This window comes from Trachypithecus francoisi, unplaced genomic scaffold (assembly GCF_009764315.1).
Source record: "Trachypithecus francoisi isolate TF-2019V2 unplaced genomic scaffold, Tfra_2.0 Lachesis_group21, whole genome shotgun sequence".
Classification (NCBI taxonomy): domain Eukaryota; kingdom Metazoa; phylum Chordata; class Mammalia; order Primates; family Cercopithecidae; genus Trachypithecus; species Trachypithecus francoisi.
The window spans coordinates 57,684,466-57,702,311 of NW_022681467.1; the positions used below are offsets into that span (position 1 = coordinate 57,684,466).

Below are 17,846 nucleotides of genomic sequence, written 5' to 3' on the forward strand. Positions count from 1 at the left end.
TTTCCACCTTGTAGGACGCCCACCAGGGTCTTTGGGGGCAGCTGTGCCAGCTGTGCCAGCCAGCAGGGGTGTGTTCTCTGCGCTGTGTAGCACATCGGCTCAAACTTAGTGGCTGAAACCACGCCCTATGAGTTTACCGTGCTGTAGGTCAGAAGTCAAGGTGGGCTTGGCTTGTGTTTCTGCTCAGGGTCTCACCAGCCCAAAATCAAAGCACCAGCCAGCCTGGGCGCTCCCCCAGCCCTGGGGAGGACCTACCTCCAGGCTGACTGGGGCTGCGGCAGGTCCAGATCCTTGTGGTTGCAGGACTGAGGTCTCCACGTCCTTGCCGGCTGTTCGGGGGGCCACAGTCACCCCCGAAGGGCACCTGCATCCTCGGCACGTGTCCCCTCCACTGTCACCCAGCGAGGTGCATGGGATGCCCTCATGCTCCTCTCTCCCGCCTGCAGCTGGGGAATGCTCAGCTTTTGAAGGCCCGTGTGGTTGGATGGCACCTACCCAGCCCTGTCTTAAGGTCAAAAATGTAGCCCAGTGGGGAAGGAACACATCTGTCTTCACATTTGGGACCAGCACCTGACATCCTTGGGGCCATCTTAGAGTTTTTCCTGCCTCCCAGTATCCTTTGATCCTGTTCCATTTTCCACCCAGCTCTGTGGGCTGAGGGTGGGGAGGACGTATCCCCAGCCTGAGTATACTGAAGACTGTGACACGTGTCACCCTGTAGCCAGCCTGTAAACATTCAAACACACGACACGCGCTAGTACTCACTGATAGCTTTGCCGAGCGATGCTCCAGAAGATTCCTTGAAGGATTCTGTCAGTTGGACACACTAGCTCACCCAGCCACATGCTGTCATCTTCCGAAAGTTTTCTCACCTTCCTGAGCCTCAGTTTCCTCCTCTGTATGATAGGGACCAAGACAATGCCAATCTCACAGATTCTGATGGAAACTGGAGTTAACGTGTATCAGGTTCTCACAGCTCTGCCTGGCCCTGAGCAAACGCACCGTGCGTGTTGGCTGCCGATGTCACCGATGAAGAAAGTCTCCAATACCTGCACCCCTCGGCCACTTCCAAGGCCCCCATGGACTGTTCCTAGTTCCATACTCCTTGGAGGGAACCTGCACCCACAATTGAGATACAAAGAAGAGGCGGGGCGCGGTGGCTCATGCCTGTAATCCCAGCACTTTGGGAGGCTGAGGCAGGCACTTTGGGAGGCCGAGGCAGGCAGACCATGAGGTCAGGAGATTGAGACCATCTTGGCTAACACGGTGAAAGCCCATCTCTACTAAAAATACAAAAAATTAGCCGGGTGAGGTGGCGGGCGCCTGTAGTTCCAGCTACTCGGGAGGCTGAGGCAGGAGAATGGCATGAACCCGGCAGGCGGAGCTTGCAGTGAGCCGAGATCACGCCACTGCACTCCAGCCTGGGCCACAGAGAGAGACTCCATCTCAAAAAAAAAAAAAAAAGATACGAAGAAGAGAGAACAGCCAAGAGGCGGGAGAATTAGATCCCACATACATCTGGACATTCATCTGTCAACAGCCACATTTCCCCCAAGCGCCTTCCCACCCCAAGGCCAGACCATGCCCACATATTAATATTTCCTAATCTTGTATCCCAGAACGAGCATAGAAAAATGTCCTATTCAAAATGTTGGAGGAAATGCACTGCGCCTGACCCTTGGATTTGCAGGTTGCAGAGCGCTCGGAGGACTCCTCCATCCATGTTGCCTGTTTCCTCCACCGCCATGGCGAGATCACCTCTCAGGACCGCCCTGTGTGTGCCCAGTCTGGGAGATGGGCAGGGGAGATTTCCAACAGGAGCTGCGGGACAAGGAGGACGCAGGCCGCGGGCAGAGGCGGTATTTCCTTGTTATCTGCACTCGCGCTGCTCCTGCTGCTCCAGATAGCACCTGAAACTGCTTTAGTTGGGAGATAATAACTTTAATTTTAGCTCAGAATTACTTTTTTCCCGAGGCCTTGTGACCTTTGGGTGTGTGGGAAGCGCGTCCTACAGCAGGACAGAGGTGCAGATGGCTCGGGGGTGGAGGAGTCTGCCCGCGACAGGGCGGGAGCAGCCTGACGACCACACAGCACGTCAGGCTGTTTAAACAGGATACGTAAAACTGACTCAGTGTGCGTGCGGTCACATCTCGCGTGGCAGTCTGCAGTTCCTCCACGAGTCAGGCCTAGTTTGTCTCCTTACTACAGGGCAGATTGCCTCTTTGGGTAAAGCCAGCCTCTAGGTCTTCCTTAAACATGCCACGTAGGGGATAAAATTCCACTCTGGATTGTTGGAACCAAACCAAAATACCAGTGCGGGCATGGACACAGTTAGCTCCCGGGTTTCCCTGGGGCAGGCTTGGAATGCAGGGTCCACCCCGTTCCCCCGAGGTCGTGGGAGTGGGAGCGGCCATGTGAGTCAGGCCACCAAGGGGATGATGTGGAGACCCGTCCGGCATGGGGCTCCTCTCCCGGCCACCCTGGGCTTGATGATGTTTTGCTGCAAATACCTTGAGTGAGGTGTGTTGTGTCCAGCTTCAAGCGTGATGTGGGCTTTTGGCAGAAAGATGTGAGCTGAGGACACCTCTGGGTGACCGTCCAGCTCTGGGTGGAGAGGCCTCAGACATACCCTTTCCACTCTCCGGCAACCCCTCAGCAGCCCCCTCGCCTGCGGCAGTGCCCAGCCTCTCCGTGTCCTCTGCCTTGGCCTGTTCTTGAGGTCTCAGCTCAAGCAGCCCCTCCTCTGAGAGGCCTCCCTGGCGGCCACCACAGCCACTGATGGCTTCTTCTCTCCCTGGTGTCCATTGTCCCTCGGATGGAAGCTCCAGGGGAGCCACACTGCCTTCAGTGCACAGTAATCGAGGGTCCAGCCCAGCACCTGGCATTGCAGACCCTTGCTGGGCATCTGCAGAACAAATGAATGAAAGAACAAATCCAGAACTTCAGGGGTGACTCTGAGAAGGTCCTGCAGAACCTTCCAGCCCAGGTTCAGCTCTTCCCTTCTCACCTCGAAGGCAGTTCCTGTGACATTCCCGGGAGCTCCACATTGGCCTCCCAGCCCCGCCTCTGCATGGATCCCCCCACCACCCATGTTCCCCTGCTGTGTCCAAGAGCTGACAGGGCATGCAGACGCAGAGGAGCCTGGAACTTGTCCAGGCTGGACTCTCAGTGGACACCCAAATGGACCCAATTCCTAGCTCCAGCTCTGACCTCTCTGCACACCCTGGCCTGTCTCCTCCCCGTCTTTCCTGGGGACTAACCTCACAGTAGCAGAAGTTAAGCCCCCCACCCAGTTAGGCACAAACGCCTTTTCTGTTGCCACTTTGGGTGAACATGACGCCATCCAAGGGGCACCTGTCCTGCTCCAGACATCTGATCAGAACAGTTGGTGGCTCACAGAACAGTCGGACAGGTGTGGGAGGTCCTGGGTGGGCCTGACCATGGGGTGTTGGGGGGTTATGCTGGCTTCCAGCTCTGCGCATTGCTCCACTCTGCAGTCTCCTGACCCCCATTTCTGCAGAGGAGAGAGCTGAGGCTTGGAGAATTCCACCACGTGCCCAAAGCCCCCCGGCCCCTATAGCTAACCTGCCTGTGCCATCAGCCTCCCACCCCAGCACCACAGGTCCCGGGCCGCTCTCAGCTGAGTGGGGGTGCCCACACGCCACCGGGCCCTAATGTGTCTCTGCCACTTTCCAGCTCCGAGCCCACGCTGTGGACATGAATGGCAACAAGGTGGAGAACCCCATCGACCTGTACATCTACGTCATCGACATGAATGACAACCGCCCCGAGTTCATCAACCAGGTCTACAACGGCTCCGTGGACGAGGGCTCCAAGCCAGGTGAGGCCTTTAGCATTTGCTTGCTGGAGACCCTGTGGGCTCTGCAGGTGCAGCACAGGCCCCAAGGGCTGGGGAGGGCTGCTCAGCCCCCACCACCAGGATGGTGCCACGGGACTTGGGTGCAGACACAGGCGTGCAGCAGGCGTCCACCAAAGCCCCTGCTCTCATAAGCTTCAGGGTCAAGGGAGGTGCAGACCACAGGGGAGAAGCGATTGCAGCCACAGCAGGACCGACAGGCTGGGAAGGAAACCCAGGCACTGGGAGTCCTGGGACAGTGGTGGGCCTGGGCAGGCCCCTCTGTGGAGCTGGCGTGTGGGCTAGGAGCTGAAGCCTGAGGTGGAGCAGCTCCCGGAGTGGGGCTGGGGTGGGCTCCTGGGCAGGTGGAGAGGCTAGGGGAGCAAGGTGCACATGCCAGAGCCCCGGGGAGGCAGTGAGGTCAGAGGACTGAGGCCACTGGAGACCTCCCGGCTACATGTAAGATTTGGTTCCAGTCAAAACGGAAAGTGAGAGAGGCCCAGACTACCCCCGCAGAGGCGATCCTGTGTGACTGAGGCCATCTGCTCCCCTCAGGGCTGACCTAAGAGCCTGTCCCCCGAGACTTCACTCTGGTACAAGTGGCAGTGCCCGCTTTTTCATGTGTGGGCCCCTAGCTGAGCACGTCATGTCTTGCATCTCTGCCCTCTATGACTGCCAAGAAATGGGAGACCCCCACCAGCAGTGAGGAGGCTCAGGCCCTCAGTAATCGAGGGTCCAGCCCAGCACCTGGCATTGCAGGCCCTTGATGGGCATCTGCAGAACAAATGAATGAAAGAACAAATCCAGAACTTCAGGGGTGACTCGGAGAAGCTCCCGCAGAACCTGCCAGCCTCAGGGCACACACGGGTTGGAACCTGGGTGTCCACATCCCCGCAGGGCTGGCACAGCCCCCAGCTGCTCATCCAGATGCAGGTGGCCCAGGTCTACAGGTTAACAAACCCCAGGGGCCTTCTGTGTGGGGGGAGAAGCTCCCCACGGAGGCTGCCTCCTGCGTGGGGGGTGGAGAGGGGTCCTCTTTGGGACAAACCTTTGCCTGGCTTGGGTTGGGTGAGGGGAGGTGAGGTCACTGAGGAGACCTCTGCTGGGGCTGCCCCTAAAGTACAAGACAGCAAGTAAATGTGAAGTTCAGAGAGACAGCAAAGCACTTTAAAGTGTGACCCAAGCACCATGTAGGGCGGACTTGCACCAGGAGGATAATCCTTGCTGATCTGAACTGCAAGTTCAATGGGTGTCCTGTATTTTCACCAGCAGCCGCAGCCCTGGCCAGTGCCCAGCAAGTGACGGCTTCCAGGCTCTACAGAAGTTGGCAGTGCCGGGCAAATGGGAGGCTGTTTCTGCATTGAAATCTGGAGCACATGGAGCCCAGAGCCAGGGCCAGCTCCCAGGGGCACCACACACCCCTGCAGGCCCCCGGGGAGGGATCAGCAGCATCCTGGCTCTGGGACGGGAAGGCAGGCCTTTATCATGCCTGCTCACAGAGGTGGCTGCATGGTCCACCCCCAGGGCTATAGTGTGAATAGGGTGAATCGTGCACTTGGTCCACCCCCAGGGCTGCACTGTGAACAGGGTGAATTGCGTGCTTGGACCACCCCAGGGCTGCAGTGTGAACAGGGTGAATTGCGCGCTTGGTCCACCCCAGGGCTGCAGTGTGAACAGGGTGAATTGCACGCTTGGTCCACCCCCAGGGCTGCAGCGTGAACAGGGTGAATTGCGCGCTTGGTCCACCCCCAGGGCTGCAGCGTGAACAGGGTGAATTGCGCGCTTGGTCCACCCCCAGGGCTGCAGCGTGAACAGGGTGAATTACGCGCTTGGTCCACCCCCAGGGCTGCAGCGTGAACAGGGTGAATTGCGCGCTTGGTCCACCCCCAGGGCTGCAGCGTGAACAGGTGAATTGCGCGCTTGGTCCACCCCCAGGGCTGCAGCGTGAACAGGGTGAATTGCGCGCTTGGTCCACCCCCAGGGCTGCAGTGTGAACAGGGTGAATTGCGCGCTTGGTCCACCCCAGGGCTGCAGTGTGAACAGGGTGAATTGCACGCTTGGTCTGCCCCCAGGGCTGCAGTGTGAACAGGGTGAATTGCGCGTTTGGTCCACCCCAGGGCTGCAGTGTGAACAGGGTGAATTGCGCGCTTGATTGGTTATCTTTCAGGATTATGAGACATGGGTGTGTCCAGTGTCACCAAAGGGAATGAATGTGACATTATCTCACTGGAACCATGGGCAGCTGGTCCTCAGCCATCCCTTGACGGGCAGGCAGGGGGTGAGCAGATTAGCTCCAGGCAGCCAAAGAAAACGGCTGAGGACACGGGAGCCCCTCGAGAGGGTGCAGATGTGGAGGAGTGGGTAGCAGGCCAGGCACACTCCTCACACAGATACCACTGGCCTCTCTCCTGGAGACCCAGGATGCTATTTAAAGCCGCCTGGATTTTCTTGTCCTTTCTATCACAAATCAAACCTCCCATGTCTTACTTTTTAAAAAATTAATAGCGAAAGTCTTCCCAAAAGCACAACTGGCTTTGCTCATTAAGATAACAGAGCAAATTGTGGAGCTGTGGCCTCAGAAGTCCATGTCAGCCCTTCTTCCCACGACTCCTGAGCTTTTCCAGGAGTGTGTTGAGTGAAATGTCCACGGACTCTCAGAGCCCCTGGGGGATCGGGAGTCTGTTTCTGGTCCCAGAATAAGCTGTCTTTGTGCAAAGGCCAGGACAGAGCTGGAGGTGCTGCTGTCGAGTCCACGTCCGTCACCCTGGGCAAGGGCGGGGAGAGATGGAGTCCACACAAAGCGTGGCTTGCTTCCTTCAGTGGCGGTCTTTCCAGGACTTGGAAATCATCTCTACAATTTCTTCTCTTCCATCAGTAAATTACAATAATAGAAGGGTTCTACACAGTGCCTTTGTGGGATAAGGAAAAACTACCGCCAGAAATTAGTCATTATTCTCTGGAAGGACAGGCTAATGAAGGGTTTCAGATGTGCGTTCTAATGGAAAACAAATGGAAAGATGGGTTAAATATTGACTCAGCTCCAGAGGAACTTGGAAGACTTGGGGAGTTCATCTGGGGACGTGAGCACGCCAGTACAGGCCTGGGATCCATGAGGGTCCTGTGTGCCCCCCACACTCCTCTCCAGACCCCTGGGATCCACAAGAGTCCTGTGTGCATCTCACACTCTTCCCCAGCCCCCCAGAATCCACAAGGGTTCTGTGTGCACCCTGTACTCTTCCCCAGGTCCCCGGAATCCACGAGGATCCTTCATGTACCCCACATTCTTCCCCAGCGCCCCCTGGATCCACAAGGGTCCTGTGTGCACCCCACACTCTTTCCCAGCCCCCCTGACTTCATGAAATCCCCTGGGGCGCTGCTGACCTGCTCTGCTGGGCTCAGAGGGTGTGGCAGGCGCCACGGCGGGCCCTTTTGTGGTTGGGGGTGCAGAGTGAGATGCCTTGTTAGTCAACAGGATGCAGAGCGCGTCGCAGGGGCTCCCCGAGCAAGGGGACCGTGACTGGGAAGTGCAGGCGGGGCTGGCAGTGCCCGGTGTGGCAGCGCCTCTGGCTGAGATGTGTTTCCAGAGTCTCCCCGGCCGGTTTTCACCCCCACCCTCCTTTCTCCTCCGAGAGATCCTCTGCTGCAGCCGCCGTGGCCTTGGAGGCCGAAAGCTTGTTCCTCAGCAGCTGGACGGCCTGGGGGTGAGGACACCTCCAGGTGTCCTTTCCCAAGAGTCCCCGCAAAAGTCCCAGGGCAGGTTCTCGTGGGTCTCACTGCCCTGCCCCGGCCCCCGTACCCCTCCCCGGGGCAGAGGGTGGCAGCCTGTGGCACACAGCCAGGGGACCCCTCCATCTTCATGCGTTCTGGGCTGTCTGGGATTGTGGGCGGCGCAGGTGCGTTCGCCATCGAGTAAGACGGGGCTCCAGGAAGTGGGCGTTCCCACCGAGGCCTTCGGCCCAGGCTGCAAAGCAACCCTAAGCCTGGTGAGTTCCGAAGGCGGGAGACCTGCTGAGTGATCCACAGACCTGTACCACAGACGTTTTCCATGAAGAAATCAACATTTGTTTATTTCAAATTCCCCAGAAAATGGAACCAAAATCAGCATTCCCTCCAAAAAAACACAAGGTCTACCTGAAATGACAGGAGGGCTGAGGGTTTTTGCCCAGTTTCCAGCGGGACCTGAGGCCCACGGAGGTGACTGGAGGCCCCCATGGGCAGGAGGCTGGGGCCTGGCTTCCCAGCCTTCACTCTGTCCACCCAGCCTTCACCACTTTCGTCTGCTGTGTTGGGCTTCCCAGTGGGATTTCACTGGAAGAAATGTCTTCTCAAAAAATATTTTTATTTTGAGATAATTGTAGAGTCACATGCAGTTGTAGGAATAAGACAGACAGATCCTGTGAGCCCTTCAGCCAGCCTCCCGCAAGGGCGGTATCTTGTAGAACCACAGTGCAGGGTCATAGCCAGGACACTGACCTTCGTACCGGCCACAGCCCCTACTCACATCCCACCAGACTGACCTGCCTTCATTGGTGTGTGTGTCTGTGTGTGTCTCTGTGTGCATCTATTTGTGTGCCCATGTGTGTGCTGTGTCTGTCTCTCTGTGTGTCTGTGTGTCTCTGTGTCTGTGTGTGTCTGTGTGTGTCTCTGTGTCTGTGTTCCTTTCTGTGTGTCTGTGTGTGTGTCTGTGTCTCTGTGTGTCTGTGTGTGTCTGTGTCTGCATGTGTCTCTGTTTCTGTGTGTGTGTGTGTCTGTTTCCGTGTATGTGTCTCTGTGTGTGTGTCTCTGTTTATGTGTGTCTGTGTGTCTGTGTGTGTGTGCGTCTGTCTGCATGTGTGTCTGTGTCTGTGTGTCCGTGTGTCTGCATCTGTGTCTGTGTCTGTGTGTGTGTCTTTGTGTGTCTATCTGCATGTGTGTGTGTCTGTGTCTATGTGTGTCTCTGTGTGTGTGTCTCTGTTTCTGTATGTGTGTCTGTGTATCTGTGTGTGTGTGCCTGTGTCTGCATGTGTGTCTGCGCCTGTGTCTGTCTGTGTGTGTGTATCTTTGTGTCTGTGTGTCTGCATGTGTGTGTGTCTGTGTCTATGTGTGTCTCTGTGTGTGTGTCTCTGTGTGTGTGTGTCTGTGTCTGCATGTGTGTCTGTCTGTGTGCCTCCCATGAACCCTAACCTGTGGCAACCATGACTGTCTTTTCATCTCTGTAGTTTTGTCATTCCGAGGATACTATAGAAATGGAATCGCAGCTGTGTGTCCCCTTTCAGGATTGGCTGTCTTCCTGCAGCATCGTTCTCTGGATATAACAGCCAGGTCGTATCCAAAGCTCATTCCTTTCTCTGGCGTAGAATTCCGTGGCCTGGGTGTACTGTGGCTTGTGAGCCATCGCGGATTGATGAACGCTGGGCGTTCATCATTTCCACTCTGGGCCGTGATGAACTGAGCTGCTCTGAGCACCCGTTCCTGCACGGGGTCTCGTGTGAGCCTGTGTTTCCATCTCTGTAGAATGAATGCCCGAGAATGCAACTGTGGTGTCATCTCGGGAGCAGGCGTTTGTTTTGTAGGGAACTTCCATGTTCTCTGCCAGAGGGGCTGTCCCGTCGCACCCTCATCCCACCCGCCCGAGACCCGGACTCTCGGCATCCTCACCAGCGTGTGTTGTCATCACTTTCAACGTTAGCTGTTCCGAGAGGTGTGTGGTGGCCCCTTGTGGTTTCAGCGTGTTTTCCTGTGTCTGTCGGCAGCTGTGTGTCCTCTTCAGGGAAACGTCTCTTCATGGCTTTCATCCATTTCCTACTACGTTATCCTTTTACTGTTGAGTTTTCATAATTCTTTACATATTCTAGATACAAGTCCTTTGTCGGATATGTGGTTTGCAAATATTTCTCCCACTCAGTAGCTTGTCTTCCATCTTCCTCCGAGGGTCTCTGCGAGTGAAAGTGTTTACTTTGAAGGAAGTCCAATTTATCCTCTATGCTTTCTCCCATGGAGCAGGCTTCGGTATCAACTCTGAGAGCTCTTCATCAAGCCCTCGGTTCTGAAAGTGCCCTCCTCTGGATTTTCTAAAAGTTGTTTAGGTTTGTAGTTTGCATTAGGTCCATGATTCATTTTGAGTTAATTTTTATATAACATACGAGATGTAGATCCAGGTGCATTTTTTGCTCCTCTCCATATTTTCCATGACTGCCCCAGCACCATGCATTGAAAGGCTGTCCTCCCTCCAGTGAATTTTGCTTTGACATCTTTATAGGGCATCCGTTGTGTACATTTGCGTGGATCTGTTCCTAGGTTCTGTGTGTCTCCTGCCAGTGCCACAGGATTACCGTAGCCTCGCAGCCAGCTTCACTGCCGGGTGGAGGGATGGCTTCGTGGACGGTGTGAGGTGGTCACGCCCTGGCCTTCACCTGCGTCCCTCTGTTAGGGTGGGAACATGCACAACCATACTCAGCCCATTCCTCAGCAGGCAGGGGTTCGGCCACGCTGTCCACGGCAGTGCCGCGTGACCATAGAATGGCCCTGGTGTGGCACCGGGCAAGCTCCTTCCCGCTGCCTCACACATCTTCAGTAAAAGAACAAGGACAGTGCCTACCTTGTGGACGGGGAAGGTCAGGGGTGGGCATCCGTGTGGCTCCCAGCAGCGACGTTGTCATTGACAGTGTCCTTATTATCTGCAGCTGTAACTCCTTCCTATTAACAGCAACTTAATAATACATTCTGGCTCAAAGCATCAGTTCATTTTCCTGACTCCACCAAGGTAATTTTGACAACTCAAACCTCTCAATAAATACAAAACAACTTTGAAAACCACCTGTGTTCCAGCTTCCTCAGAGCACTGAGATCCGCAGGGTCCTTGCCTGGTCTTCCCTGAGGACTGAGCTACACCTCAGATACGCATATTTCTGAATTATCACAAATTCCAAATCAGCCATGTCTGAACAACGCAGTTTTCTGGCCTGGGATGGGCCAACCATGGCCATGCCTGAGTTCCGGCTCCCAGATGTTGGCCTTCCGGGAGGATTTGGGTGCAGGTGATTTATGAAGGACCCGCCTGCTCCCAGGAGATGTCTGGGAGGGAGGAGGAGGTGCAGGACGCCCTGACAAGCAGAAACAACACCTCAGAAGGGCCCCAATGCAAGGCAAGGATGCTGGGTTCTGTGCACGGCCCCAGCAGGTTCTCGGGAGGGGAGGAGGAGTCACTGAAAACGATAGTGACCACTAAAGGGGTCTGTCCAGGTGGCATCCAGGCCCTTGCAGGGTTGGCTACAAGCCACAGCTGGTTTCCCCCTCCCATCTATAGTAATGGCCCGCAGGCTGCATTTCCCAAGGACTCCTCCTGCAGGATCCTGGCATTTGCATCCGCGGGAGGGATCCTGGCGTTTGCATCTGCAGGAAGACTCTGTGAGACCCGTGGAGACCTGTGTTGAGAAAGAGCCACCCTTGCCCCAGGGCAGAGAAGTGCCTGGGAGACCCTCTGGCCTCTCTGCCTGCCGATCAACAAGCAGCCCCCCGGGTGCCTTTGGGTCCAAAAAGGTGTGTTCTGTTCCTTTGAACTGGACCTTTTGAGAAGAGCAACATGAAAAATAGGCCGCACCCTGACCTGAAGCTCACGCGCCCACACCTGCCTCAGCTGTCCACTCTGCCTAGGCCCAAGAACCACACTGGACGTGGGCTCCGCTGGTCTCCACCGGTGATCCCTGCTTCTCTGCACCCAGAGGCAGGGCCAACAATGAGGCCTGGTGAGGTTCCACGTGGGAAGGACACGCCTTCCGCTGAAGATGCAATCATGCTGTCATCACAGAAACGCGGCCGACGGCATTCGCCCACTCTGCCAGGTGCTGGGCACCACTCTCCATACGAATCAGCTCACTAAATGCCACAACAGCCCCAGGAAATGGCTAGTTTTATTTCCCCTGCATACAACAGGAGGAAGTGAAGGCACCGTCTGTAACAGTAAAGACCCACAGCAGCTGGCAGGGAAAGGCAAGACTTAGAGGCCGAGGGACTGGCTCCTGAACGCCCCTGCTAACCGCTCCGCAAACCGCCTCCTCTTCCCCGCCTGTGTGTCAGGAATGCCTTTGGCTGAAAGTCACAGAAAGCCCAACCATAGCAGCTTGAACCAGCTGGGGCTGGGGTGAGAGCTCAAGGCGTTGGGCCGAGGCCTGTGTGGTGGTCACCCCGCTTCTCAGTTCTCACCACGTGGTCACGAGGTGGCTGTGGTGCCCCCAAGCATCACGCACACCATCAGGCAGGAGGGAGGAGGGGGCAGTGTGTAGCGTGGGCTGTTTCCTGCAGGAAGAAGTCCCAGGTGGCTGTGTTGTTCCGTGGATAAGGTGGGCATCTTAGCTGGGTGCTGCGGAGGGCACCAGATGGGAACGCATGAACCCCACCCTCCAGAAGCCCACTGTGCAGTTAAGAAACCCAGAGATACATCCGCTTCTCAAGGTGCAGGCCTCACACCTGGGGAAAGGCAGGGAAGCAAACGTCCCAGGCCACTGTGAACGGGAAGCGCCTTTCCCTGCCCCTGGGCCCTGGCAAAGGCTGTGCCCTCAGCCCGGGAAGCTGTCCCCCACCCTCTGCACCAGCTCCTTTCCTCCTGCAGCTCACAGACACTTCTGCACAGACGTCTTGCCCTGGCCTCTCCCCCAGGCAGCCCCCTCCATGCCCTGGGCGACTCGCTTGACTCCTGGCAAGTCACTCAGGTGGCTGTTGGTCTCCACCACTGGGTTCCAGTTCTGAGCAGACACCCCATCTCCTCCTTCACCCTTGCCGTGGAGGCTGTAGGGAGAGCCCAGCCTCAGCCTGACCCTGGGGGCAGCTCGCAAGCCTCGATGACACCTCAGATGTGTCCCTGTGCTAGCTCCTAATGCTCCCAAGGTGGACTCGTTCTGCAAAACGGACAGGAGTCCATGAGGACCTCCTGGGGGTGGGTGGGGTGCGCGGTCCTTGATGGGCAGGTGGGGTCCACACAGGCGCAGAGGGAGGCAGATGACTGCCAGGCCCACAGTGAGGCCAGGCATCTTGCACAGGGCAGGAGGGCAGTGGACAGCCAGCCTGCCATCCATCCTGCCAGGTCCGCTGGACCCCTCATGCCCCGTCACTGCCCAGTGACCGTTTTCCACTACTGTCCCCCGCAGTGTCAGAGAACGAACTCTCGGGGCTCGGGAACTCACCCAGGCTCTCAGCATTTCTCCAACTGCCCAGGGAAAGACACCTCCGTATTGATGATTTTTAAACTAAAAAGGGCTCTAATCGGGAAGCGGTACTTCCTCTAACCCCTCGTAACTGCGTGGGGGCCTATATTATAAGTTTTGAAATTAATGTCATTTTAAAATATTAAAAAGCAGGAAAATCTGCATGCTGCAGATGAAGTCAAAGAGACCTTCATCTGTACAGCACCGAGTTTTTGCTTAAATAGATTATTCTATTAGTGGGCCCCGTTTATTTATTTATTTTATTTCTGTGCCGGTGGAAGTTCCCCGGAGGTTAATGCACAGATGGCACTAGATACTTGAAAGTCGTCTGAATATTAAGAATTTAAATCTCTAGCCTCAGTGATTTGAGCAGAAAGCCAATTATGGGGCTGAATTAGTTTTCAAATTAAACTGCAATTGAAGGCTTGTGAAATTAAACCTTGAAGGCGCATGGCAGCGTTGGTACATGAATTCCAAGAAAGAACCGAGCCTGGCAGCCTGCGCTGTCTCCCCCTCTACCTGTTAGCGCAATTCACAAGGAGGTGTCCAGCATCTCCCGCGTGAAAGACGAGGCTGCTCCTCACCTGCAGCCAGGGAGGGGGTGCTGTCCTGACTCGCTGCTTCATTGATGGGGAAATATTCACATCTGTCTACTGGGGGAGAAAGAGGTGGGAAGAGGCCTCCAGAGAAAGGCCTACAAAGATGGTTTCCTTCTTGATCTCAAAGCCCATGGGGCAGGAGAACTCACCTGAGCACCCCAGGTTAGTGCAGATGCCACTGGGTGACCATACCTTGGCAGAGGGCACAGGTGAGGGACTGCTGGCCGCGTCTTTCCTGCGGGGAACCCAGTTTCTGCAGCTTTACAGCCTCTGTGGAATGGAGCCCCGCAGGACTCGCACTCGAGCGTGGCCCAGATCCTGCGTTACTGGAGAAGTGAGAGGGTCAGTGGCGACATAGGGGTCCAGGTTCCCACCTTCCCAGACACCAGAGCCAGCCCCGCTCACAGCACAGGAAGGAGGCCAGAGGGACAGGGCAGCTCTAGGTGCAGAGGAGGAACCGAGGCTTTCAGAGGTGAAGTGAGGGTGCGGAGCATGAGGCTGGGATGGCTGCCCTAATGCTGAGCACCCCCTGGTCTCCAAAGTCACCCAGGGCCACGGAGACTCCTGCGGATGTAAAGAGGCCCCCGTCTCCTCCCAGCCTTGCCAGCAGGGGTTTCCGGACACCGCCTGCCTCAGCTTCAGCTTAGCCCCTGGGCAGGTGGACTGGAGCCCCCGCAATTCACATCCATCCAGAACTTCAGAATGTGACCTTATTCAAAAATAGTTCTTTGCAAACATTTTGTCAAGATGAGACCAGCAGGGTGGGCCCTGAATCCAATGACCATTTTCCTTCTAACAAGAGGACAAGACACAGGACCGGGCCCAGGATGGTGGAGGCAGAGGCTGGAGTGACGCGGCCACAAGCCCAAGAACACCCAAGCTGACCGATGCCCCCACCCCAGGAGCTGGAAGGGCCAGGGCAGGGCTGCTGGCGCTGAGCCCTGTGCTGGTGCCGCCTCCTGGCTGCTGGAACTGACAGGGCCAGTTCTGTTGCCTCAAGCTGCCCTCTGCGGTGCTTTGGCGCAGCAGCCCAGGAGACCAATGCAGTCCCTTTGGGGAGAAGCCTGGGGACCCCCCTGGTTTCACCCACTTCCCTCCCCATGCAGCCAGAAACCCCATCCATCCAATATCCCCCCACTTGGAGCCTGTGGGGGACTCAGCGCATGACCCCAGAAACACGAGAAAACGCATTGCTGGGGAGGGCTGTGTGACCCAAGCCATGGAGACCCAAGCCCAAGATCCCAGGATCCTGGAGCGGCCACTGTGGCTCAGGGACTCCAGACACGAGGGGCCCATGGATCCAGTGAGGTCAGGGGCACGGCGGCTCCCTCTCCAGGACACACTCACTCAACTCCCAGAGCCAAGCCTTTTCGCCAGCACGGACGGCACCCATGAGAGGACCGAGGGGGAGGTGGCCCCAGCTTCCTAGGCAGACCCTTATGAGACAAACCCGATTATCTCCACCCATCATTCCCTCCTGAATCCGCTGACAAACCAGCCCTGGTGAGTTCACTGGGGCCTCCCAGGGCACGGCCAAGCACAGCAGCTGTCCTGTTGCCCTTGACCCCTGGCTATGGTCCTCTCTGGGGCTGCACGGGGCTGCTCTCCTACCCTGTCACCCACCTGGGCCCTGGCTTTCTCTCCAGTCCTCGGTGCAGCAGAGCCTTCAGGGCTTTGTGCCACACCTGGAGGATTTTCTGCCTAAATCCACCCCGAGTGGATTCGAGGCACCCTTGTGACCTTCCATCTGTGTGTGCCCAGACCTCATGCCTGGACCCCTGCCTGGCCTCTCCCTGTGCTCCCACCCCTGCCCCTGCCCCTGTCCCCCAACAGCTCTGCCAGGTACCCCTCCCAGATGCCCTGCATCCCTCACTGCACTCAGCAGAAGTCAGTAAGCTGACTTCCTGGCTAGTTAGTGTAGGTGATGGACTTCCTGGCTGGTTAGTGTAGGTGATGGACTGACTTCCTGGGTGGTTAGTGTAGGTGATGGACTGACTGACTGGTTCGTGTAGGTGATGGACTGACTTCCTGGACTGGTTACTGTAGATAATGGGCTGGCTTCCTGAATAGTTAGTATAGATAATGGTTGGCTTCCTGGACCGGTTAGTGTAAATGGTACCTGGCATCCTGGCTGGTTAGTGTATGTAATGGGTTAGTTTCCTGGGCTAGTTAGTGTAGATGATAGCTGGCTTCCTGGCTGGTTAGGGTAGATGATAGCTGGCTTCCTGGCTGGTTTGTATATGTAATAGGTTAGTTTCCTGGGCTGCTGCTGCAGGTGTGGTCAGAATCCTATTTTTATATTTGGTCTGGTCATTGCTCGTGTTTATACTGAACATCTTCGTAGAGCCTGGGATTATACGGTACCCTGTCACCACCAGCATCCTGGCGCCTGTCACCACCAGCATCCTGGCCCTGAGGTCGTCAAGGGACAAGTGTGTCCTGCCCAGAGGACCCTCAGTTGTTCTGCTGTGGCCACACCACCCCCTGGCGTGGGGTATTTTGTTTATGAGCTTCAGCCCCTGGGGTATACACAACGGAGGTCTCAGTGCTTGGCACAGTGTGGATGTTCAGTAAATATGTGTTCCAGGCCCCACTCTGCTCTCAGAAACGATGTCAACGTGGACAGCCAGGGTTTTCCACACCTGCGATTTGTTCCTTAGGATAAGCTCCTAGCAGCGGATTTGCTGAGCAGGCACATTTTGAAGGGTTTTGTGTATGCACAACCAAACCGCCTCTGAGAAGCTGAGGCCGCCCCCTCCCCCCAGAGGTCATGGAAGGTGCCAGCTGCTCTCTGTGCCATCGCGATTAGGTACCATCATTATTTTAAAGTAGCTTTTGCACATTTGACATGTGGAAAATGTCGTCCTTTCATTTCTTTGATCAATAATAAAGTTGATTTTAAAAAGAAGGAGAAGCGGCAGAAAGCCCATCTGTGTTAAAGATGTAGGATCCAGCCCCTTTGGCAAGAGGGCTGCACCCCAGCGTTCCAGCTGGTGTGTTGGGTGTGGGACGGTCGGTGACTTCTCTGCATTTTGCCCTTGAATGTTTCCCAGTGAGCGTGTGCTGGTTACCATGAGTGTATTTTATTTCTGCATCCAGAAAAGAATTCTCAAAAGTATATCATTTGGCCTTAAAAAGCAGATTCCTGAGCGTAGCAAAAAGCAAAAAAATGTAGATGCTTAGACGTAGCATGTTTCTGTAGTTAGCCAGAAAGCAATGAGCAGTCATTGTGGCCAGAGAGTGGGATCCTGAGCCACCTCCCAAGGAGGAGCCCTGCCATCACCCTTTCCCAGGAAGGGGACGATGCAGATGGCTGGGGTGGGTTCTTAAGAGCAGTGTCCATCCTCAGGAAGTATCCAGTGAGGAACCAGCAGGAGAGAGACGGACAGAGCAGGCCAGCATCTCGACTCCCAAACCCACAATGGGCCATAAACCTCGCTGTTGTCAGCCTTAAGGCAAACCAGGCGGGTATCCCTCCATGCTAAGCGGTGTCCTCCATGCTGGGCGGGTGTCCCCTCCACACTGGCCGGGTGTCCCTCCACTCTAGGCAAGTGTCCTCCTCCCTGGCCGGCCGGGTGCTTTCCTCCTGTACTGGGGCTGCCTCTCCTCTTGTCACCTGGTTTCCCTACCATGTATTCCAGGTGCACACGCGCACACACTTGGTTCCAGAACACTCGCTCTGGGCGCATGCATGTTTGACTCTGAGCCTGGGATTTTGAAGCCCTGCTCTTCCTTCCTGAAACGCTGACACCCTGGCTTTACCAGTCCAGGCACTGGGTCAGAAGCAGAGGACCTCCCCTCAAAGAGCTTATGATAGGCCGGCACAGTGGCTCATGCCTGTAATCCCAGCACTTTGGGAGGCCAAAGCAGGTGGATCACCTAAGCTCAGGAGTTCAAGACCAGCCTGACCAACATGGAGAAACCCCGTCTCTACTAAAAATACAAAAATCAGTCGGGCATGTTGGTGCATGCCTGTGATCACAGCTACTTGGGAGGCTGAGGCAGGGGAATCAGTTGAACCCAGGAGGTGAAGGCTGCAGTGAACCAAGATTATGCCACTGCACTCCAGCCTGGGCAACAGAGTCAAAAAAAAAGAGTGAGAGCTCATGATAAAATTGAGCCCAAGTAAACTGGGGGTTCCTGGGTGCCCCTCACGTTCTCCTCCTCCCCACAGGCCTCTCCTCCTGTGCCCTGGAGCTGGCCAACTGCTCT

At 56.0% G+C, this 17,846-nt stretch overlaps 1 protein-coding gene across 1 annotated transcript in view; it reads left to right on the top strand.

Annotated features, from left to right (window-relative positions):
- The window catches only part of CDH4 (cadherin 4), a 681,345-nt gene that overhangs the window by 596,302 nt on the left and 67,197 nt on the right, over positions 1–17,846 (top strand). The window contains exon 6 of the mRNA XM_033186955.1: positions 3,697–3,841. Within this exon, the coding sequence (XP_033042846.1) occupies positions 3,697–3,841 (145 nt within the window). The remainder of the gene's footprint in view (positions 1–3,696; positions 3,842–17,846) is intronic.